Here is a 23,760-nt window from a genome sequence, read left to right as displayed (position 1 = left end):
TGTGATTTGCTCCCCTTTGTGTCTAGAAGGCAGTATATGACGTCATAAACACCCTATGGCGCCATGACTTACATACGGATTATGAAAATTATTTATTTCTCGCATTAGAGAAACGATAGAAACGTGAAACCACCACCAATATCTTTTTTCATATGTAGAATCAAAAGTAACATAAGTTATTGTGTTTTCTTTGAGGCGAAGGGCGAGTATATGACGTCATAAACCCTAGATTGCCGGCGACTCTTAAATACGTGGTGTTATGCATACTATGGTATGATTTATTTTTCTCGGCCCAATTCAAATTTTGGTACACGGCCATGAGCCTTAATCATTTCTTTTTTATTTGCTGTACAGTATTTGATCGGCGAAATTTTCCTCCTATTGTAGTGCATTGGATCAGATTTGTCCCTGGATGTTCGCCCTGGATCATATCAATTATGCCCGCTGGATGTCAGTATTCGTAAAGTCTTTGGGAGAATTGTATGTACGAAATCCAAAAGTATATGATGAATTTCAGAAAGGTAATTTTGTGGGAAGAAAGACAAACAGTAAATATTCGTACATGTCCCACGAACAGTTACATGAACAACGTAATAAGGATCTAAAATGTGAAGCAGGTGCCATTGGTCTATTTGATAATGAAAGTGCTCTTCTGAGTTGGATGGTTTCGGAACCAGTGATTGCAGGATTACTAACCGAATTTGAGAAAGAGGCAGGAATAAGTGACGATTCAGATTATCACAGTCATCATGAAGATACAGACGCTTTTCCCTCTAGGTTCAAAACACATATGAAAGCTTTAATAAATGCCTATGAAGATGATGGCAGAAATAAATTTGCTCAAGAAAATGGTACCCTAATATTCGTTGTCACATATGCTGTTATGGATGAGAAAGCAGATGAGTCTGTCTTCAAAGTAGAAGAATTGGGAAAGCAACAGTACAAAACATTTGTTCGGAAACAGCTCATCGAATGTCAGACGCCTTTAAGAGAACCGATTAAAAGAAATATACTTTCGCTTTTTCTCACATCTCAAAACGAAGGAACGAAGAAAGGACTCAAGGAGTCAATTTTAAAGAGTGACTGTAGCCTGTTTTCTCGCTTATACATAGTTTGTCAAAGTCGAGGTGGAGACAAAGATTTCTTTGCTCATGAAAACCTTTCGTATCCTCCGTCACTCTCTTCAAATGGTCAATTGCGCAAGGGAACAAAATCAGATGTTATTTCTTGCTTAGAACTACTTGGAACATCACAATACGATGTACCTAGGGTATCGTGTGTTATATTTGATGGCGCAGTATTAGCTCCCATGCTGAAGCCTATTCCGGGACAGACATTTTCTATGTATTACACTAACACATTTCAACCATTTTTAAGAAAGTTTGCGAATTATGTCGTCAGAATGAACATAGTCTTTGACAATTATGATCCCGACCGTCTGAAAAAAGAAGAACGAGACCAACGAGGAAAAGGACCAAGAATACTTGTGAGAGACTCCACTCTGATTCCCAAAAAATGGGCATTATTTTTGAATAATTCTGAAAACAAAACTGATTTATTTCGACTTCTGTGTAAACACTTACAGAACATAAGTGATTCTGATGGTAAGAGAGGGATTGTGTGTGCATGTGATGATACCGCAATCAGCAATCTCTAATGTGGACGTAACAAGCCTTATGCCCTGCAAAGAAGAAGAAGCAGACACACGCATGTTCTTGCATGCATTGCATGCCAGCAACCACGGACATAAGAATATCTCAATTAAAACTGTCGCTTCTGATGTTATTGCTTTATTCTTTGTGCTCAATGTATCACACTTGTGGATTGAATATGGGAGTGGTAAAAATAAGAGATATATTCCTGACCATGAAATTGTAACAAGCCTAGGAAAGTCTCACCCTTAAGCCTTGCTCTTTTGGCACGTATTTACAGGGTGTGACACAGCGTCCGCTTCTGGTGGTCATGGTTAGAAGACAGCTTGGCAGGTGTAGCAAGCATTCCCTGATATAACGGATACATTCATCAAACTTTCAGTTACTCCTGCTGAAATTTCAGTTCAGGACTTTGCAGCTCTTCAACGCTTCACCGTACCTCCGTACGATAGCTCTAGTTCTTTACTAAATGTTAACGGCTGTTGACAAAGATTAATGACGAAAAAGAATTGTTCTTACAAAGGGATCCCACCTACAGGGCAGCGTCTTTAGCTGCAATACAGGCCGGGTATTACTGGTCTCAAGCTCTCCAGAAAGTGTCCATAATGCCTGAAATTTGTAAAGGGGTTGGAAGAAGGTGAATCGTGGTTTTTATCCTCTGTGGTCCTTGTTTCCAGAAGTTTCTGCGCACTGTAGAGAACTTATTCGCTGTGGTTGCAAGACTCTTTGTCAACATTCTTGCAAGTGTCAAAACTTGGAATTAGTGTGCACTTTATTGTGTACCTGCGATGGACAGTGTGATTGAGAATACCATTTTATTGTGAGTTGATCTTGTCTAAATAAGAAATATGATTAACAAAAATTACTTCCCCTAGTTCTCTGAAGTACAGTTCAGATGTTAAGTTAATAGTCATACTATATCACTAATATTTTCTCTTCTAAATTCTTAACATATTTAATTGTATAACTGTTTATTCAGTTGTAAATTTCTCTCTCGCTGATATACTGTTAAATTTATACACTGAGTCTGTTTCATAAACATTTTAATACAAACTACAAAAATATCAAATTCAGCTGGGCGGTGTTTTGAAAATATGACGCCTTGTGACTCGAGCTATTTTGTAAAATATGAAAAACATAATTTTCAGACAATTACATTCTCATTGGACTGATTAAAAATGTTTTAAATGTAAAGCAAGTCTTTCGAAATGCACAGTTTCCATATTCCTTGAAATATTCATATAGCGCAAATACTAGTGCAAGCCTTATACTTTCATATAGCGCATAATTCTTTGTTTAATAACATGAAAACTATTCACTTTCGGACAATTAGTATTAAAGAGAATATATTTCAAATTTATTTTCGAATAATGCATAATTTCAGCTTTGTTAGTTTTTCAGTTTAATGCATAATATAATATTCAAAATACCTACAGCAGCTACTGTGTATAACGGTGTCATACACTTAAACAAGAAAAATAATAACCTTTGAGCGCAAACACGGCACACCTTTGTGTTACTTCACGATCCAACTTATTTAAGTTGAAAAAATAGTGGTTTTGCACGTTTCTATCACCTTTCTTAGGCGAGAAAGGCATAGTTTTCTTCATGTCTATTTAAGAGTCGACGGCAATATTGGGTTTATGACGTCATATACTCGCCCTTCGCCTCAAAGAAAACACAATAACTTATGTTACTTTTGATTCTACATATGAAAAAAGATATTGGTGGTGGTTTCACGTTTCTATCCTTTCTCTAATGCGAGAAATAAATAATTTTCATAATCTGTATGTAGGCCGTGGCGCCATCCGGTGTTTATGACGTCATATACTGCCTTCTAGACACAAAGGGGAGCAAATCACATGTTATTTCAAGATTCTTCACATCCAAAGAAAGAGATTGGCGGTTATTGCATGTTTATATTATTTTTCTATGGCGAGAAATTCCCACTTCTCGTACCGAAGATAAACCGCGTCGGCCATCTTGTATTTATGACGTTATAAAGGGTTTTCAGCACGGACAGAAGATTGACACTTGTGATTTGCTATTCTCCACGTTAAAAGGAACATACTGGTAGCGGTACTATGTTCCTATTATCAAAGGGCCAATGGAACTACAAATGCCATATAACTTTATCTACGGATACATTCGAACATTATTCACGAAAGTTCGACATTTAGTCCAACAAAAAATTGATTATCTCAGTTATTTGTTGAGATAAATCAATGATTCTGGTCGCGTTCGAAAGCTATTGAAATGACCTTTGACGATTGTTTCAAAGTATTTTTTCATAATCATAGCGGTTTCAAAGTTATTTGCTATAAAACAGAAATTCGTTTTGAAAATAACAATTTTTCCAGTTCGAGACGCCATATTTAAAATTGGCGGCAATATAAGGCAAGTATTTATAATGACAATAGAGGTACAATGTATTCTCTGCAAAATAAAGGAGAAACAAAGTTTCTATCTTGAATGGTCATGGAGTTATACATTTTAGAACTTAGTTAAGTCGAAATTTGTTGGCGGCCATATTGATGACGTCATATACCTAAAACAAGACCCCCGCCGAGGTGGTTCTATATCAGGATTTACTTCTTATTAATAGGTCTATCATCCCTGAAAGTGGCATGTTGGTATCACATTTTGCACAATTCGGCCCTTTTATGCTGCTAAGCTACTAGACTAATTCTGGAAGCTAAATTTGTGTTTGAAAATCTGCGATTTACTCATTACATTTCCATAATACAGACCCGTATGACACTTGAAACTGGGCAACTCAAAGCGTTGTATATCCTGTGTGAAAACTTGTTTTTGCAAAGAATGTTATTGTAGGTCGTATCTGTAGTAGGTCCGCAAACGAAAACAATAATGAAGTCACAGCAATGCATGAATTCCATCTTCAACACGTCTTTATCCGATGAGGTTAGAAAGTAACATTCTTTAAACAGGTGCAAAAGTATCACATTCTGTAACTATTTTACTGGGAGCGACATGGAGAGTTTAGAAGTAAAGTTTGCGACGAATGTGGTCAGCAAAGCCATCAGTATCGCTAGTGGGATATTTATATAATATGACACCCGTTGAAAACTAATCTGCCCATTGACTATTGAAAGCTGACTACCAGGAGATCATCATGTGAATCGAATGAATTCTGAGTGAAGCGCTTAGACCTCGGGTGTAGAAGGTGATAACCCACATATCACAAAAGTATTAGTTCTGTGAATGAACAAAGCGACAAGCCTCTTCTCCGTCTGTTCAAGATGAAACATTTTTGATTTTCATATATAGCTGGCAGGGAAGGGCACGGTGACATGCAACTCTGGCAAATTTTACGCACTTATAAGCTGACAATCTGTAGTTCATTCACAGAACTAAAATTTTTCTGAAATGTGGGTTATCACCTTCTACACCCGAGGTCTAATTCAGGTTGCATTCCCATCACTGTCTCTGCTATGGACTCCTTCATTGCTAACTTGGGATTGTTTCTGTCTGCAAAATACTTTGCTCATACCAGTAAAGTGTGAGTAATTCGCTTGGGAGTTGAACCCTAAGGGAATTACTCGCCTCTATGATTTTCAAGTGCTCTTAGAGATAACTGAGCCGTCCACACTTTTTTCAATTTGTCTGCTTGAGTAGAATGTCAACAGTTTGGTCTGTCGTCCATGAATCCTCTGACCGTTCATGAATCTTGGTCTGTCGTTCAAAATTGCCTAACGAGTTGTTGAGTTGATTTTAGTTTAGCGTCCCTTTCAGCAGCGAGGCTATATGAGATGTGGACCTACTGATTAACGTGGAATCCGAACCACATGAGCTCCCGCCGGGAATCGAACCCGGGTCTCACACGCCAAAGGCGCGTACAAAATTGCCTAACGAATTCATCCCTCCTCTGTAGTTAACTAATGTCTAGCAAGAATTTGATTCTCCATCTCCAATGAAGAGTACACCATAATGATGGATGTAGGTGGGATCGAACGTCGCTTTCGAGCGTCAAAGAGATCGACAGAATTCTTACACTCCAGATCTGAATGGCCTAATGTCCACTACTGTCTTCATTAACGGACGATCGAACAAAGAACAACCGAGATGTGTCTGAATACGTCATTTATATAGTGGAATCTGTCATTGTTTTCTTGAGGTCAGGAGGGTTTCCACTTTTGGCCTACGTGCTGTGTGAGGCTACAGAAAAGGCGGAAATTCTGTTATTCCGTGATTTTTTCTTTCCTTATATCATATTACTCTGGACTCTTTGCAGTCTGAATACCTTTTCATTAAATTATTATTTTTTATTTTCTGTACAATATTTTTTTTCGCTACGTTCGTAATCACGTGTCAATAGAATATAACACTTTAACATCTGTTGAAATTGTTACTTTTCAACGTCATCACGTTCAGGTGCGTGTAAGACTTAATAATGTATTGTTGCAATTTATTTCTTGTTTCTCTTTATGAACGATATTACCCTAGTAGAAAGAAAGCTCTCGACCACTTGGCGCGTGCTTGGCTTTTGTCTTTCTACGCTTGCACTTAAAACGCATGCTTTCCCACAATCTGCCTTTTGTTGTACTTGCAAGCCATGCTTTAGTCCCTTCGCAGAGCGTCATAGTATCACTGGTTGTTCATTAGTTATTGACTTACCTTGACTTGTAAAATGCTTGCGTCCAACCTTGGGACCCATGTAACTTCGTTACTAGAATCCAGCTTGCGGCATGCTTGCACGTTTTCCAATCAAGCTGGATGCAAGCTTGGCCGACTTGCAATTCAGGCTTCAAGCAAGCGGTTTGCAAGCTGGTTCTGCTACTAGGGTAGTTTCGTTGTGTAGTATGTTATATAATAATAGTCACAATGAAACAAATCTCTGGCACAGATGTTACAACTTTATAGGATGCAGGGTGAAGCAGACACATATTGTAGACAAGTAACAACTAGGTCGTATGTTTGCAAATATCTAGAAGTGTATTTACCAAACAGTTTCTTTCGACTATATCTAAACACGACGAAATTGAACGCTCTCCAACAAAGCTACTGTTATATTTCATTTAATGTATCTGTGTGTGTAACAAAGTGGCGAACTAATTTTATTGGTTGCAAGTGACGTCACTCGCATGGCAAGGTTGCCAAAGGTATTGGCTTTACTTGAGATTTCTTTCCTGTGCAATTCTTCAAGAAAATCAAATGGGTATGCTGAACTAAATCAAATTTAACGGAATCAGTTGTGTACATACAGTACTTTAAGTTGTTCTGCACTGAATACGTGAAGCTAGTTAACATGGGATCAAACAGTAAAACATTTAGATGGCTGCAAACTTAATTTTTCCATATGAAAACAGAACTTAAAGAATATCAAACAGCGTATAGTAAGAATATTAAATATTATCAAAAAAAATATTAATTTAGTACTTTTACAGCAGTGGAGGAGCCAGAAAAACATTATAGGGTTAATAAACTGCCATGTCAAAGAAGCACAGACAAACATATTATATATATTACGGTGTCTCTTAAATAAGGTAACTTCATGTTACGATACGCACACCCGCTAAATGTATTCTATGTGACCGTAAAGAAGCATTAGTGAAATAGCAGCTCCCTCCGAGAACGTTAGCTCTTGCCGACTTGACCACAGTCATGAAATGACGTTTCCACATTATAATTTAGAACGTCCAACCATGATAACTTAGAAACCAAAAGACAGAGAAACGAAACTTTGCACGAAGCAACTAGAGAAACGAAGACACCTGTCCGTATATTGGCGAACATTATCGGATGAACAGTGTTGCCAATTCAAGAGAAAATTATGTTTTTGTAAATCGAATGACCTAAATTGGATATCATCATTGGAACCAACAATGAGAATAAAGACAAAAGGAATGATAAACTTCGATCAGTGTTGCAAACTTTTTGAGAAAGAATGTTAAATGCAAACGCCATTGGCGCATGTAGCGTTGCCACTTTTTACAAACCATACTTCTCGGCTTTAGCAAAATACCGAATATCTCAGTCAGTACATGACTTATTAATTTCACACAACCACAGTACTGCTCCTTATGATCTACAGTCTTGCATTATAGGTTTTAAACCATACTGCTCTAGTGACTTTTCCGAGTTATTGTACCTTTTCCAAACTCAACTTTTCTCTTCTGTAGATGGCAACACTGTTCAACAGATCCTTCTAGACTTGGAGTCAGACTTGGAGTAGACTTGGAGTAAACAGTTCTTGTCAATATTTAAATTAGGATGTTCGAAGTGTTAATACCTCACTCCCTGTGTGTGGGAAAGGCGTTTGCATTTAACATATATTTCACGTTATTTCTCGAGAAGTTTGCAACACTGGTCTGCATTTACCATCTCTTTTATTTTTGTTTCTATTGTTGCTTCCAATGATGATATCCAATTTAGGTCATTCGATTTAAAAAACATAAACTTTCTCTTGGGTTGGCAACACTGTTCATCCGGTGATATTCGCAAGTACACGAGCAGGTGTCTTCTTTTCTCTAGTTGCTTCGTGCAAAGTTTCGTTTCTCTGTCTCTTTCGGTTTCTCCCTTATCAAGGTAGGACTTTCTAAATTATTTGTAATGCTCAAACGTTGTTTCATGACCGCCGTCAAGTCGGCATGGGTTAACGTTCTCGTAGGGAGCTGCTAATTTCACTAATGCGTGTTTACGGTCACATAGAATACATTTAGCAGGTGTGTGTATCGGAATACGAAATTACCTTATTTAAGGGACTAACTAACTAACTCTATGGTCTATGGAACCCGGAGGATCAATGGCGCGTTCACAAAAGTTCTCCACTGACTTCTATCCTTAGCCAATTGGATCCAGTTTCTACTTTGTATTCCTATTTCCGCGAGATCCATCTTAATATTCTCCTCCTATCTGCGCCTAGGTCTTCCTAATGATCGTTTTCCGGTTGGTTTCCCAGTTAAGATTTTGAAAGCGTTTCTACTTTCTTCCATCCTAGCTACATGACCTGCCCACCTGAGCCTCCTAGATTTGATGACCCTAACAATGTTGGGTAAACCGTATAAACTATGTAGTTCCTCGTTATGAAGTTTCCACCATTCCCCATTCACGTTTATCTTGGGTCCGAATATTCGTCTCAGGATCTTGTTCTCAAATACTTTCAATCTATGTTCTTCCTTCCGAGTAAGTGTCCATGTTTCACAATCATACAGAACAACAGGCATGCGTTTTATATATTGTAAGGTTCGAATTCCTCGACAGAGTTTGCGACGATAAGTGATTTTGGACTGAATAATAACACAAATTCCCTGCTTTTAGTCGACATTTAATTTCTTCGTGAATATGTTTTTTGTCTGTTAGCATTAATTCCAAATATTTGAAAGTATCCACTTTATCAAAAGTATTATTCGATATTTTAACGCATCCATAATTTGCTGTATTATGATCCTGACGAACTTCCATGTATTTAGTTTTATCTGCATTTGTTTCTAAACCCACGTCCCTGCAAGCGTTTAACAAGACCTCTGCATTTCTTTTTATTATTCTCCTATCATCCCCTATTAGATTTACATCATCAGCATATGCCATAACCTTGTGAACTCCATTCAACTCTAGGCCCTGGTTGCTATTTTTGATTTTCCTTATAGCGTATACCAGAACAAAGTTGAATAATACTGGAAACAACGCATCTCCTTGTTTCAGGCCATTGTTGACGTGAAAGCTCGTGGACAAAAATTTTCCTACTCGGACTTTACTTTGGGATTCATTTAAACATATCTTAATTAATCTAATTAGCTTTTCGATATTCCAAATTCTTAAGAATGTTGCATATACAATGCTTCTCTACTAACCGAGCCGTAAGCCTTTCTAAAATCAATAAATAGTTTATGTACCGGGGTATTGTATTACCACTTCTTTTCGAGTATTTGTCGAATGGTAAATATTTGGTCGATGGTTGATCGATTTCGTCTAAATCCGCACTGATAATCTCCAATAATTTCATCTGCGTATGGGGTTAATCTTGCTAATAGAATGTTTGAGAGGATTTTATAGGACGTTGACAGAAGAGAAATGTCTCGATAATTACTACAGTCAGTTTTGTCGCCTTTCTTGTGAATTGGAACAATGGTTTATTCTTTCCATTCTTGTGGCAATTTTTCCTTGTTCCAGATAAGGAGAATTAGTTTGTGTATCTTGTACCAAAATTTTTCGCCTCCAGCTAAAATTAACTCAGCTTGAATTTCGTCTACAGCCGGAGATTTGTGTTCCTTTAATTTCTTTATACCGATTTCTACTTCTATTCGGTTAGGTTCCGGGATATACGGTTCTGCGGCGTGTACTTCCCTTTCTCCACGCACATTAGTTTAGTTTTTGGCTGAGTGTTAAGGATTTCGTCAAAGAAATTTTTCCACTTATCTAAGATGCTATCTGTGTCAGTGAGAACGGCTCCGTTACATTTCTTTAATATATAGGTTATTTAAGGAACACCCGAATATATATATATATATATATATAGGGGCGGATCCAGGATATGATCAAGGGAGGGGCTAAACCATATTTTGCCGTTTTATCCAGTGTAAAGCAGGATTGAAGCCCATTTTATCCAGTGTATATCTGAGCGTCAAGGGGGGGGGGCTATAGCCCCCCTTTAGATCCGCCACTGTATATATATATATATATATATATATATATATATATATATATATATATATATATAAGTCAATGCACTGACCATGTGTCATCAGCTGAAACAAGATGAAGTGGCTGCAAGGGAGAGCCATAACAAACAGGTCGCATTCTTCATAGTGATATGCATTTGAAATACTTTTTCTTTATTTTGTACAAAGTTTTAACATTTTATATGCAGTCCTTTTCTATCAGAATGCATTATTTTTTTATGAATTAAAAATTTGTTGCTACTCTGTAAAGTAATGCAGAAAACCATTCATATATCCTGTTCCGACAACCCTTTCAACCAATAAGATCATATAAGAATGCAACAGCCACTTCACAAAACAAACTCAAGAACTCGTCAGAATTTTGAACCTTCAGAATTTTGATTTTGTTTTTCATTTGTTCTATACAGAAATTTTTATTCCATATTGCAATGTATCTACAGTGTTAATCACGAACTTTTCTTGTTACAAGAAATGATGTAAACACCTTATTCGTATCAGAAATCATGTTATCCTGCAATGTTATCCTAGTCCTTACAGTTCTTCATCCTGTGATTCATTGAAACATCTTTTCCATGCGAAAGATCCTTTACTCTAAAGAGCATAACCGTTAAACGTTAAACAAACAAGGAAATCATTCAGTTCATCACGAAAGAGTACAAAATATCATAAGTACTTACTTCGTCAAAACTGTAGTAACGATCGAAGGAAATGGCTCGTGTGGAGGAATTGCTCCTAGCAAACATTTCACGCATTCTCTCTTCGTTGATTACACTATAAGAGGGTAAAGAAAATAATATATTAACTTTCAAAAACGAACTGTATCTGGACACTTACGTATTACATAAGAAAGCGTGGGTGATGCGTTTGTGTGACCATGATCAGAACAATTCTGTTTCTTAAAAAATCATTGTACGATTAATTGTTTGAGCCTTAGTGGCAACATATTATATCTTATAAGATTTTTTTAAAAAAATACCCTACTTGAAAGCGATTCAAACGACTTTGTCCATATTTCATCCTTTTATTTGTAATTAGTGACATGGAAACTTGTTATTATTTACTCTTACAAAACATCCACAAAAAGTAGCTTCCTATCAAAATCTCATCTGGCAAACAATTTTAGTGCAATATACCTGTGCTTTCAAATGTAAACTTGTAAAAAAACGTTACCGCAATATTTATTAACCTTCTTAGGGTAAAAAAACCTTTTAGCAGTCGTGCATGAACAGAAAATATATTATACATGATTATCTATTATATATAAAGAAATTATTTTCAATCAAGGAGTGAATAAAAGGAGCTAACTTTTAATTTTCCCCCTTCCCTATTGTTTAACATGTTTAACAACTCAATAGGAAACGTAGTAGACAATTTGTTAGCAAGAAATAATCTTACAGTATCTAAAATCGGAATTAGGCATAAATATTATACTGTAAACATTCTAAGCAATGGTTTTTAAATAACCACCTCTTTTAAGAATAGTTATGTCAGACTTAATCTTTTTATGAATTTTGAGTTTATACAGGGTGTTTCAAAACAACACCGACCACGTTTATGAGGTGATTCCTGACACCAAGATAAGACAAAAAGTATAAACCAACCTGGGAGCTAAATGCTTCCTTTCGGTGTTATAGGCTCTCGAAAACGTGAAAAAATGAACTTTAAAGGTCCATAGATCCAATACTATGAAACCTATCGTTGTCGGGTCAAGACTTCCCTTAGGCACTAATATGTTTCATAATCCTAAGGTACTCAGGTAACAATTTTTATTCAGAGGGAGTTTAGCTACCGGCTTATAATCTGAAGTACTCATCAACTACCTCTATAAAAATTGTTGTGGAAGTACCGTAGGATTCTGAAACTTGGATATTTGGATAGGACACATACTAATTCCTAAATAAAGTCTGGATCCGACTACGGAAGGTCTCATAGTTTTCGAGCTATGGACCTTTAAAGTTCATTTTTTTACGTTTTCGGCAGCGCATAACTCCGAAAGGAAGCATTTGTGCACCGAGGTTGGTCTACACTTTATTGTCTTATCTTGGTGTCAGGAATCACCTCCCAAACGTTGTCGGTGTTGTTTTCAAAAACCTTGTATATATTTGAGCCTTTGTGGATTATATTGGAGAAATTCTACATTCCCCTATTTGGTTCAAAATGAAGAAGGTAACTCAAGCATTTTTTGCGGACACACAGACAAATATTTTTAGGGGCCACTGTGCCTCAGGCAGAACGCTCACCTCTGATGTGCGAGCTCTTTGGTTTGATCCGAGCTCGCGCCAAGAGAGCTTTGAATATGAAATTAAGAGTGTGGCAGAAACGGGAGAACTCCAAGAAAACCCACGCACATGTTTTTTGTCAACCCAAAGCTCTCTTGGCGCGGGCTCGCGTTTGAACACATGAACACAGAAAGCTTGAAATTCATTGGATAATTACAAGCGGATAAGAAGTTGAGTATGATAGGTATATTGACGACTATATGCTCAATGTGTGTCAATTGGACATCATATAGACAATGCCGTAATAAATTTCTTCGGGGCCCTAGTGCAACAATGTATTCAGAGACGCCAACAACTGAGTTGGCACCGGTGCAGGAGGGAATTTGAGAGCCCCAATGAGGAAGTTGACCTTAGTGTCAAAGGATACTTATTAGGCCCCTCAATCAGCGGGTTACTTTAAAGATATACCAATAACTGTTGAAGCTTGAAGCCATTAATTGATTTATATATAAAATAGTTCCCCGGTTGGACTTTCTCTGATCGGGGCCTCTTGTTGCACCAATGTTTGACTCTCTTCGTCTGAGAACAAGAAGGAAAATACAGTAATAAAGGAAAAAAACAAGGAGAGAAAAGAGAAAAAAGAGAGAAAGAGAAGCGATTGACGAGTGATATGAGAAAAAAAACAAGTTATTTCTGAAAGTAACCAAATTAATGTCTAGGCCTAGTTGATCGAGTAACAACAATATATAACTCGTCAAGCCTTTAAGGGCCATTTCGTCACCACCGCGGGCCACTCTTCCTCAGGCATAGAAATGGAGAGAACTGCAGCATCCATGACAATTGATTAAGACTACAGCATGAAATACTACCATTTCTTACGTATAATCCTTTATTCAGTTCTCAATACAGAGAGTAAATGCAACTGTTTTTTTGTCCATATGGCCTGAAGCCATAGGTCTAGTTACGGTACTACACATAGACACTCACTTCATGTTCACTGCATCTCTAGCCTACCCATTTTACAGCATTCTTAACATCGTGCATCATTTCTTAAACTATGAAAAATATAAAATGATACTTACTCTTGAACGTTGTCAATAAGAACGCTGTGTGATATGCCTTTCATTGTAAGAAATCTCTGAAAGCCTGGGACATTTGTTGGTGAAACCATAATGTCGATTGGACGCTGAACAGTTGGAGTTCTTGTCCAGAAGTCATAACCGGGTTGGTTATAGAAGACGCGCAGTTCCTTCAGCTCCTGCTCATTGCGCACGTTTAGGCGGAACGTTTTATAGCTGCAAAAATCGAAATAGAAATATAGTACAGAGTGATGTTGCAATATCTTCAATGTGTCTGCCGCAATTTTACTTTCCAAGGTCCCTGCATGCATTATAGTCTTTAGCAAATCTTACTTATGGCGTAATGCACCTTCTTTAGTGACATATGTTCCTACTTTACCCTCTAAAATCAACAAATTAATTGGAGAAAATAGGACCCCTTAGCAAGAAAGCTTGCAATGGAGAAATTAACTATCAATCCTATCTAGGTGTTCCTCATATATGTAAATTATTATGTAATATACGTAAGTATATTCAGAAATGCGTTTAGACAGTAATAGTAATGATTTATGCATATGCCTTATGGTTACGAACTTTGTTTCTTGTTTGTCATCAGTTGTAATATGATGCGCAATAGCTAGTTTGCCAAACTAATTTTTCCTATTGCCCCAGTTAATGCCTCATAAGTAATATTTTGAGATTTCTGTAGTCAAAGAATATTTCTGTTAGTAATAGTTGTGTAAATTATCTAGATTTGGTAGGAGTTTGTGAAGCTAGATGGGAAGGTAATGGAGTGTTGAACAGCGAAGGATATTTCACTCAAGTAAAGAAAAGGGTGGTCATAATGGTGTAGGAATAATTTTTGGTAAGTGCTTAAAAGAGAAGATAATGTAAATAGAATTTGTTGATGATAGAGTTATAACGTCAAGATTTAAAGCAAAAAAGAAAGATGTAGTGGTGATACAGACATACACACAGATGACTTCGCATATAACTGCAGAAGTAGAGGAAAACCATGAAAAAAATAGAAGTTATAAACAAGGAGAAGAGGGGTGTATGCGTAATGGGAGTTATGGGAGAAAACCAGGAAAGTAGTGTAGTAGGCGAATATGGTTTATGTGAAAGAAATGAAAGGGGAGACGAACTGGTCAATTTCTGTAGACAATATTCACTAGTAATTGGGAACACTTGGTTCAATCAGTACAAGAAAATAAGGTATACATGGAAATCTTCAATAGACAGCCGAAGATATCAAATAGTCTTTGTTTTGACTCAGGATAGTTATCGAAATGGCTTGAAAAACACTAAGACCCTTCTCAGGGCCGACATTTTTTTTATCCGAACCTTGTGATAGCCGAAGTGGATATTCAACTAAAAAATGTATGCAGAAGGAAAGCAGGCAACAAGATATTGAATACTGAAAAGTTGAAAAACGAGGAAGTAAGAAACTGTTTTGGTTGAAAAGTTCGAAAAAAGAAATATTCAATCGAGAAAAGGATAGATGCATGTAGTTACAGACGGTGGGAGCATATTAAACGTTCCATACAGAAGGCTGTAGATGAAGTATTAGGTTCTCGCAAACACAAAACGGCTGAGAAACCATTGATTACAGAAAATGAGGGAAAGGAAGACATAGAAAGAACAGAAAGATGTACAGGAAGTTAAACAGCGAGTTGCGAAGGGAAACAGAGAGAGAAAAGGGAGAATTTTACAAAAGAAAATGCGAGAACATACAAGAATTAGAAGAAGTGGGAAAATATAAAGAAATATACACGAAGGTGAAATCGATGGAACTTCGGAGGAAACAGGAGGTATTACGATGTCAGTAGAAAACAAGAATGGTAAGGTAGTCACAGCGAGAGAAGTGAAGTCTTAGGAAGATGGAAATAATATGTTGAGAACATATAAGAGTAGGGATAGACTGTGTGGCCTAGATGTTGAAGTAGAAAATGAAGTACGCAAGGATCATAAAGGGCGTAGTATTCTCCGGGATGAGTTTGGAAAAGCTATATCTGAGATTATGAATAGCAAGACAACAGGCGTAGATAAACACCAATCGAATTCATTAAGAATGTGGGATACAAGGGTAAAAAATAATGTTTCGACTCTGCAATGAAATATATAAATCAGGAGAGTGGTCAAAAGACTTCCTGAAGACGATTATGATACCGATGGTTAATAAATCGAACTGAGAGAGATGTGAGGATTATAGAACTATTTGTCTCATATCACATACAGCAAAAATTTTGCTTCAAGTTCTGAGCAGAAGGTTGTATGGAAGAACGAACGAAAATGTTGACGAATAACAGTTCGGGCTCAGAAGAGGTAAGGGCACAAGTGATGCAATTGGGTTATTAAAGATCATCGGAGAAAGGTTTATAGAATAAGAGGAAGAGCTATGTGTTGTATTTTTGATCTATTAAGCTATTGATCTAGAAAAGGCTTTTCGTCGCGGGAAATGGGAATTGCTGTTGGAAGTTCTAAAGAAAAGAAAAGAAATGAAATGATCGAAGACTCATAAAAAACTTACATATGAACCAAGAAGTAAGTATTAGAATAGGTTAGGAAGTGACAAAGCAAAGTGAAATTGGAAGGGGAGTTCGACAGGAATGCTGTCTCTTGCCCACAATATTTAACAACTATCTAGAAGAGAGTGAAAAAGAGCCTACAAAATGAAGACAGCATTTCAATACGAGGTAGAATGATTAGGTGTATACAGTTTGCAGATGGTATGGCGCTTGTTGCGGAATCTGAAGAGAAAATCAATAAAATGTTAGAAAACTTATAAATGTTAGAAAAACACCAAAATTTCAATTTTTTTTGGCAATATTTTACCTATTAAAGGTTACGAGATGGATCAACCAAACTCAGTACATACTCTGCTCTTATACTAACATACGAAACTTTTTAACAATTTACAAAATTCGAAGAGGTGGTTCTAGGAATTCCTTCGAAAATTTAGGTGGTGAGTCAAGCTATCTTTGCAAAATCAAGAGGAAACTAAGATCTATGATATCATACCATGCGATTGAGTCACGTGACGCCTCTCAGTCAATCACAACCGAGTTAAGTATAAAGTGGCTTATACTACTTACATGGAGTAATTTAATGTACCTCTAAAATGGATACTATACTATCCCTTATGAACGGTTACAAAGAAGTTATACAGAAGGGTAAATTTTAATAATCTACTCTGTACCAGGATTGGCGTGGGTCAGTGAAAACTTGACCCACGACCCACTGACCCACCATGACCCACTCTGACTCACTACCCACCAAAACGCTTCGACATCAACTCTGACCCATGAGTCACTCCCTCCTCTCCACTGACTAAAGATGTTTTACACTTGTAATAAAACAAGGTTGTGAAATTATCACTAATCAGAGTTTGAATTTCAACGGTCAATCACTCTGTTACAATACCGGCGAATGTGACCTTTACGATATAAAATGATAAAGTATTTGACATGGGCCATACTACGATGAATTTCAATTTAATTATCATATATAATTATTTCCTTGTTGAATTGCAGATACTTTTCAGTGGAAAATAAGATGAAATTTGAAAGTATCAAATCTAGGTAAAATAGGCCAACATAAAGAAAAAGACAGTGCAAAATTCAACTGTCTCTCGAAAGCCAAGTAGTAAGTCCTATTGCTATTATTACAATTACAAATATCAATATCCAAAAGTGCCTAAAGTTCTTTCTTCACTTAGATACAATCATCTTAGGTAAGTAAACAGAAACAAATGAAAAAGGAAGAAAAATTGATGCCTTGATAATATAACGTAAACCAGTTCACCAGTGTTCGGAAGATGTCTAGAATGCACTGAGCAGAGTAGGTCGGTGAGTCAGAGTGCGTCAAGGTGGGATGGGTCGCAGTGGGTCACGCCTTGTTGATCCACGACCCACTCAAAAATCTTGACCCACTTGGCCCGCAGACCTACTCCATCTCTGCTCTATACAAGAGTAATTGAGAAGGGTTGCCAATATTTATAAGGTAGTGAAGACATACTACAATTAGAACGTAAGTTTCTCTCCATGTGGCCATGTTGTCCAAAATATAGAAAACCCAAGATATGCGCTTGAGACACATTAAACGAAAGGATTGAAGATTAATACAACTCTCGCTCATTTTTTCGAACTCGCGACTAAATTAAGGGTGTATCGTGAGAATCAGAATTATTTAATATTGTTAGTAATAATGCACAAGTGTCTATTTGTCTGAGAGCATTGCAGAACTCTTCTGGCGATGTCATTTGTAAAATATTGCAATGCCAGAATCGTAATTAAGCTTTATTTTCCATCACTTTGTTTGATATCTACGACAATACCCATTTAGCCTGCGCGATCTACGCAATAACAAGAGTGTGTGCATAGAAAGTGCGGTGAGTTAAATGCCGTGCATGCAGGGGTGAATCCACGGGGGGGTCCACTGGATCTGGATCCTCAAAATCTTCCTAACTCAACATATATATGTACATTTTCTCAATAAAACTATCCTTGTTTAAGAGGGAAATGATTGATGTAACATGAACATTTGATCTTACGCTTCATCTACACACTTTCCCTTATAAAAACAATCTACTTCTATTATTTTTTTCTGAATTATAAGATGGAAGTATTTTACAATTACTTATCGTGTACAGAATAATACCCATTCAATACTAAACAGATGTAGTGGATTGTAATATTGAACTCTACCCAAGATTTAGCCCCTCCCAACAAAAAATTCTGGGTGAGCGTCTGCGTGCAAGTTTCGATTACAGTCTTGACAAATTTGGCATGACCTTCAAATTGTATTAAAGAACTTTCAGTTTTACTAGCATTCGTGGTCCTTTCTTTTGTTTAGAAAGTTTCGTTAGTGTTTCCTTCTGCATATATGGTTATGGGAGATCCGGATTCAAATCCTCTTGGAAGCTAGTATAGTTTGGATTCCACATTAAGCTGTAGGTCTAATTTGTAACGATCAAGCTAATTTGTAACGATAATCTACCTTGAAATAAATAACTAATTTAACCCTTATCTGGGCAACCGGGGCCTCCCAGGCCCAGTAGCTTCATTTTTCTAAAATTTCTCAGTAACCATACATATTTCGAAGACATAAAATACTGAATTCTTCTATCTTTCGTCGAAGTTAAAATCCTGAACATATCGAGTTGGTAAAGCTATTTTTTTTTTTTTAATTTGAAAATCTTTTCCTGACGTAACCGGGCAACCGGAGCCTAGGAGGCCCCGTATAACTTTAGTGAAATTCCTGTCAAATATTAGATCAAATTGTCACATAATTATATATTGAACACGTGACTATTGTAACCTTTAGTCGGAACAGTATGCAGCAACAGACATTGAATTTTGAGTGTTCTGCACTTAAAATATATACTGGGCCTAACAGGCCCCGGTTGCCCGTTTACGTTACTAAAATGTCTGGACCGGATTTGCTATTCTGCTTGGCTTACAAAAGCGTGACACGAAGTTTCGCTACTTGACAAAAATATATACCGGTACATTCTAGACTAGTCTAAACAGTAAGTGACAATAGGCATTGATTTTGTGTATTCTGCACTTAAAATATATACTGAGCCTCACAGGCCCCGGTTGCCCGTTTACGTTATAAAAATGTCTTGCCCGGATAAGGGTTAAGCTATTGGAAAACTTGGTCTGTTCTTTGAGAAATTAGATAATTAGCTCAGCAGCGAACGGGAAGCGTGGTCATGTAGTGGGGCTGAGAGGTCAGGTGGTCTTTCCGCGGAATTCCCGCTTGCGTGCGTTGTAACACATTAGTGGTCCATCAATGGTGTACATCAGCGTTTCCCAACCGGTGTGCCGCGAATGGGCCGCTGGTGTGCCGCGAGGAAATCGAAACAAATTATTAATTCTATAGGAACAAAATTGCAAGACATAGGGAAAAATGTATATTTGTATTTCACATTGCTATGAACCTCTACTATAAATCTACAATTTTAAGTTTCATACTGTGTTAATTTTCTGTACATTTTTAATGTTGAAAAACGTATTTATCATTGTCATGACCATTATTGCTTCTTTATTGTTGCAGACTATTTCGTAACTTGAAATTTTAACATATCATTCAATAAATTCAACAAAGCAAACATGCATACAAATTACCTACATTTGTGTTTTAAAAGTATAGATTTGTTTATTTATTCGTTATTTAGTGATCTTCCCTTTTAGTTAAAGGTTAGATAGTTTTCGAAAGAGAAAGTGGATTTTTAAAACCTGAGTCCTATATTTCATTGCAATTGTTTTCTATTTTAAACTTAGAATGAAAAATAAGCATAATGATTTACCACGGGGGAAAATTAGTGACCGAGTTTTCTTCTCTGTAAGAAGGAGATAAGCAATCACATAAAAATACCACGGTATTTTATATTTACAAATAATAATAATAATAATAATAATAATAGTAATAATAATAATAATAATAATAATAATAATAATAATAATAATAATAATAATAATAATATAATATATAATATGAGTGTGCCGCGAGAATTCAAGTTACACCTGTAGTATGCCGCGAGAATTCATGTTACACCTGTAGTGTGCCGCAAGTTGAAAAAGGTTCGGAAACGCTGGTGTACATGATTGGACAAAAGGGGTTTTACGTTCTAACAACAGATTTTAAATGTTAAATTTAGTTGAAGCGTCCATTTTCGATGTATGTCGTCAGAACTTGCCTTTTAGTATGGAACAGTGACAGAGGAAAAGGTTCAACTAAGGATGGAATACACGAGTGGGGAAAAACATTTAAGGCTTTATGCAGAGTCGTTTTGATGTATGATTAGCGTCTTACTAAAGGCTTGACTACTGCAGGGAACATATGTTAGTCAAACTCTTTAGAATGGCACTAATCACGTATCAGAAACTCTGCATAAGGCCTTCTGTATCCGAGGGAGAAACGTGACAGTTTTCAAATTGGAATTGTGACCAGACTTTTATTTCACATATGATCCTCTACTTCAGATTAAACTATGACTCAAATCCTTTTGCTTACAGCAATATGTTATGAAACATTTCCATGTCTACATTTTTCGAGCGACGTAAGGAGAAAAGAAAGTTTGTGGTCGTGAAAAAATCGAGTTCGAGATTTCAAAAAAAAAAAAAAAACACGTTTCATGGCTCACACAAACCGAAATTTGATTTTTCGATATCTGTCCGTTTGTTCGTCCTGATGTACACTCATCTATAGGCCATACCGTTAAAAGTACCTTAACCAAATTTTAAACTTCAGACTTTTATATGATTTCCCAGGACTTTACATTTGAATTTTCTTTCTACCCGTACAAACAAGGGCAATTTACTGAAAGGGGAAAATAAAAAAAATGCTATTTTCTCAAAAACGGCTCTAACGATTTCGTTTATATTTCATAATTTAATTTCCTTATAAGAAGTCCATACGGTGCTGTAAGTCATTCCGCTGGGGAAATTGAGAAGGGATAGTTTAGTCTTAGGGATGAGTTATTTAAAACATTAGTGCTTAAGAACACTTTTAAAAACATATTTCTCCCACAAGCTAATATGTGTTCCACGGAGTCGAAATACACTACAAAATCATGACTTTATTGAAATTCCTTTATCCATAGACACAAGGATGGGGCGCCCACAAATGTAGACAATGAGCATTAATGAGTAACTTAGGTGTTTACCTGACAAGAAATGTGGGCAAGGGCATAATGGGTTAAGACAATTTTCTCAAATATGACTCAAATGATTTTGTTCATAAATAAATATCATTAATAACTGACAGTATAGCATAACTCATTTATCCTGAAAAAAAAAGGGGTTTAGTGAGGTGGTCCTTATCTTTTGCTTGAGATATTTTATTCATGTCTGAAAGGTGTATTCACGACAGGCGTAGCTGAGAGTTCTGTTTCTCATTTTATTGTTCTAGATCAATTCTGCGCAAACATGGTTGTTGAGGTTGACCGGGACATCCGTGAGGTTGAGGCTGCAGCCAGCTGAAATCATTTCAATCGTCATGGAGCGTTGGTCAGCAGAATATCGAGCATTCACATTGAAGACGTCTTTCAAAAAAATGAAATGCAATCTTTCAGTTTAACGTGTGGAATGAGAATATAGGAAGAAATTGGAATTGAGTTATAGTTTAATTCGAAAATTATATATCATTCATGAAATAATCAGTACAGTCACAATTTCAATGTGAAAACTGTCAGTTTTTTGTTTCAGGAACCTTGTATAGAAAGGTGTTTGGTAGTGCACAAGTAGTCAGAGGTTCATGAGTAATGTATCTGCAAACAATCGACTCCATCATCAATGTTTTCTCCCTTGACTGTCAACACTGATTTTGCTAGCATAAGGTTCCTCGGTCAGCTTCTTGTGTTTGTAGCAAACTACTATGGCACATTACAGAGCATCGAATTGGAAACGACTTTTTAAATCGGAAAAGCTTAATCGTAGTGAAATTCATCGTCGTTTACGATCAATTCATCCATTTGTTGTTCATGCTTCTCATCTGCAAAAAAAAAAAAAAAAAAAAAACACTGCCCAATCATTCTGAAATCCATTCTCACTCTACTCACCGTACTTCGACCCATAATTTAGTCACTATAACCGGCTTCTAAACAATCATCACTATCATTAGGATTCATTATTCTTCTTCCTGAGATATCAATCACTGTGTGTTGTCTTAGCAGCCATATTTGACTCTACATGTTACTCGTACAAACGAGTAAACAGTACGGTAGTTCAAGAAACTTGGCGCGTTTGAAGTCATGAGTTTAGTTACCAGATGACAATAGATACCGCGATCTGGCTATTTTCTTCTGACGCTGCTAGAGATCGTGAATTTTTTTCTCAACGGTCCCGTACTGAACTTATTCTCCGCGTAAATATTTCCCGCCAAATCAATGTCTCGATCTAACTACCAGTAAAGTATTTTGTGAGGAGCACATACTGAGATACAAAATTACCACAAGGTACACTGTAATAAATGGTTCTGTTATTTGAACGCAATGCCTCTGTGTCATCTGAGTTATTAAATTTTGACACACGCCTAATGCTACTTTGAGAAGGAACTATATCTGGAGCGAACGGTAGAAGGAAAAAGAGGAAGGAGACGAAAGATGCTCTGATTGATGCAGGAGGAAGGAGACTATTACGTGAAGATATAGAAATCAGCTGAAGACCTTGGCGCATCTCACTTTCCGGCCAGTGACCTGCTAGTAACAACAGAATATATATATATGATCATTAATTTCCAACTATACTCTGTAACATCACACCTTGATACTCCTCTTGTCATTAAACCACGCGGATAAGAGAAGAAGCGGCCAGAAAATGTGGCTGTGAGAGCGACTAATGGTGACTGACAAACAAAAACATCGACATTCTAGTCGATGATTTTGTAGGCATATTACTCAAGGATTCATTATTACAAAAACACTGCCAAAATTTCCTTGTTTCATTCTACCGTATCCCTTTTCTTCAATGCTCAACACGTTTCTCAGAGCTACAGTATTTCTCTGATTATGTCCAGTTGGAAATAAACTGTCAATGACCATGATGATTGCGTAAGTATATACTTGTTTCTGAACCATAACTAACTCCATGGCCTATGGAGACCAGAGATTCAATGTCGCATTCATAAAAGCTGTGTATTGTCTTTGGTCTTTAGTGAACGGGATTCACATTCCAACTTTACCTATTTCTGCGATATCCAACTTATTATTGTCCCATCTCGGCCCAGGCCTTTCCCCAATTGGGTTTCCAGTTAAGATACTGAAGGTGTCCCTATTTTGTTACACTAAAATGCTAGTAAATTTAGCTTCAATAGATAATGCTTAAATGCAATCACGTGAAATATTAAGTAACGGAATCCAACTCACTTGTCATAAGACTTCTGTCCTAGAGCGACAGCCAGGAACAGGAGCGCCAAACAAAGACCCAGTGTTAACTTCATTGTTCAGCAGGTGTGTGACCAACAACCTGTCCAGGTGTTCTTTTTATACTAAGATACGCGTATCTGCTGTTCTACAGATAACGAAGATACAATCTACAAATTTTAAATCATTGTCGGTAATCTTGTTTGGGTTTACCTTTTATTTTGATAAGGATAGATAAATCGGACGTAATTTCCTAATTTTAAGTGGGTATTCAAGTAGTCTCATCTTTTTATATATAATAGCCGTTCCTTACTCAAGATTGTG

At 36.8% G+C, this 23,760-nt stretch overlaps 1 protein-coding gene across 1 annotated transcript in view; it reads right to left on the bottom strand.

The window, feature by feature from the left end:
* LOC145674509 (carboxypeptidase B-like) overlaps window positions 1-23,545 on the bottom strand; it is a 53,391-nt gene extending 29,846 nt beyond the window's left edge. The window contains exons 1-3 of the mRNA XM_081744665.1: window positions 23,440-23,545; window positions 13,593-13,805; window positions 10,969-11,062 (exon numbers count right to left, since the gene is read on the bottom strand). Coding sequence (XP_081600791.1) covers window positions 10,969-11,062; window positions 13,593-13,805; window positions 23,440-23,513 — 381 coding nt within the window. The 5' untranslated portion in view covers window positions 23,514-23,545. The remainder of the gene's footprint in view (window positions 1-10,968; window positions 11,063-13,592; window positions 13,806-23,439) is intronic.
* Between the last annotated feature and the right edge of the window lie 215 nt (window positions 23,546-23,760).

The sequence above is a fragment of the Thermobia domestica genome, chromosome 17, assembly GCF_964235325.1.
Source record: "Thermobia domestica chromosome 17, izTheDome1.hap1.1, whole genome shotgun sequence".
Classification (NCBI taxonomy): Eukaryota; Metazoa; Arthropoda; class Insecta; order Zygentoma; family Lepismatidae; genus Thermobia; species Thermobia domestica.
This window is presented reverse-complemented; position numbering and strand designations above follow the sequence as displayed.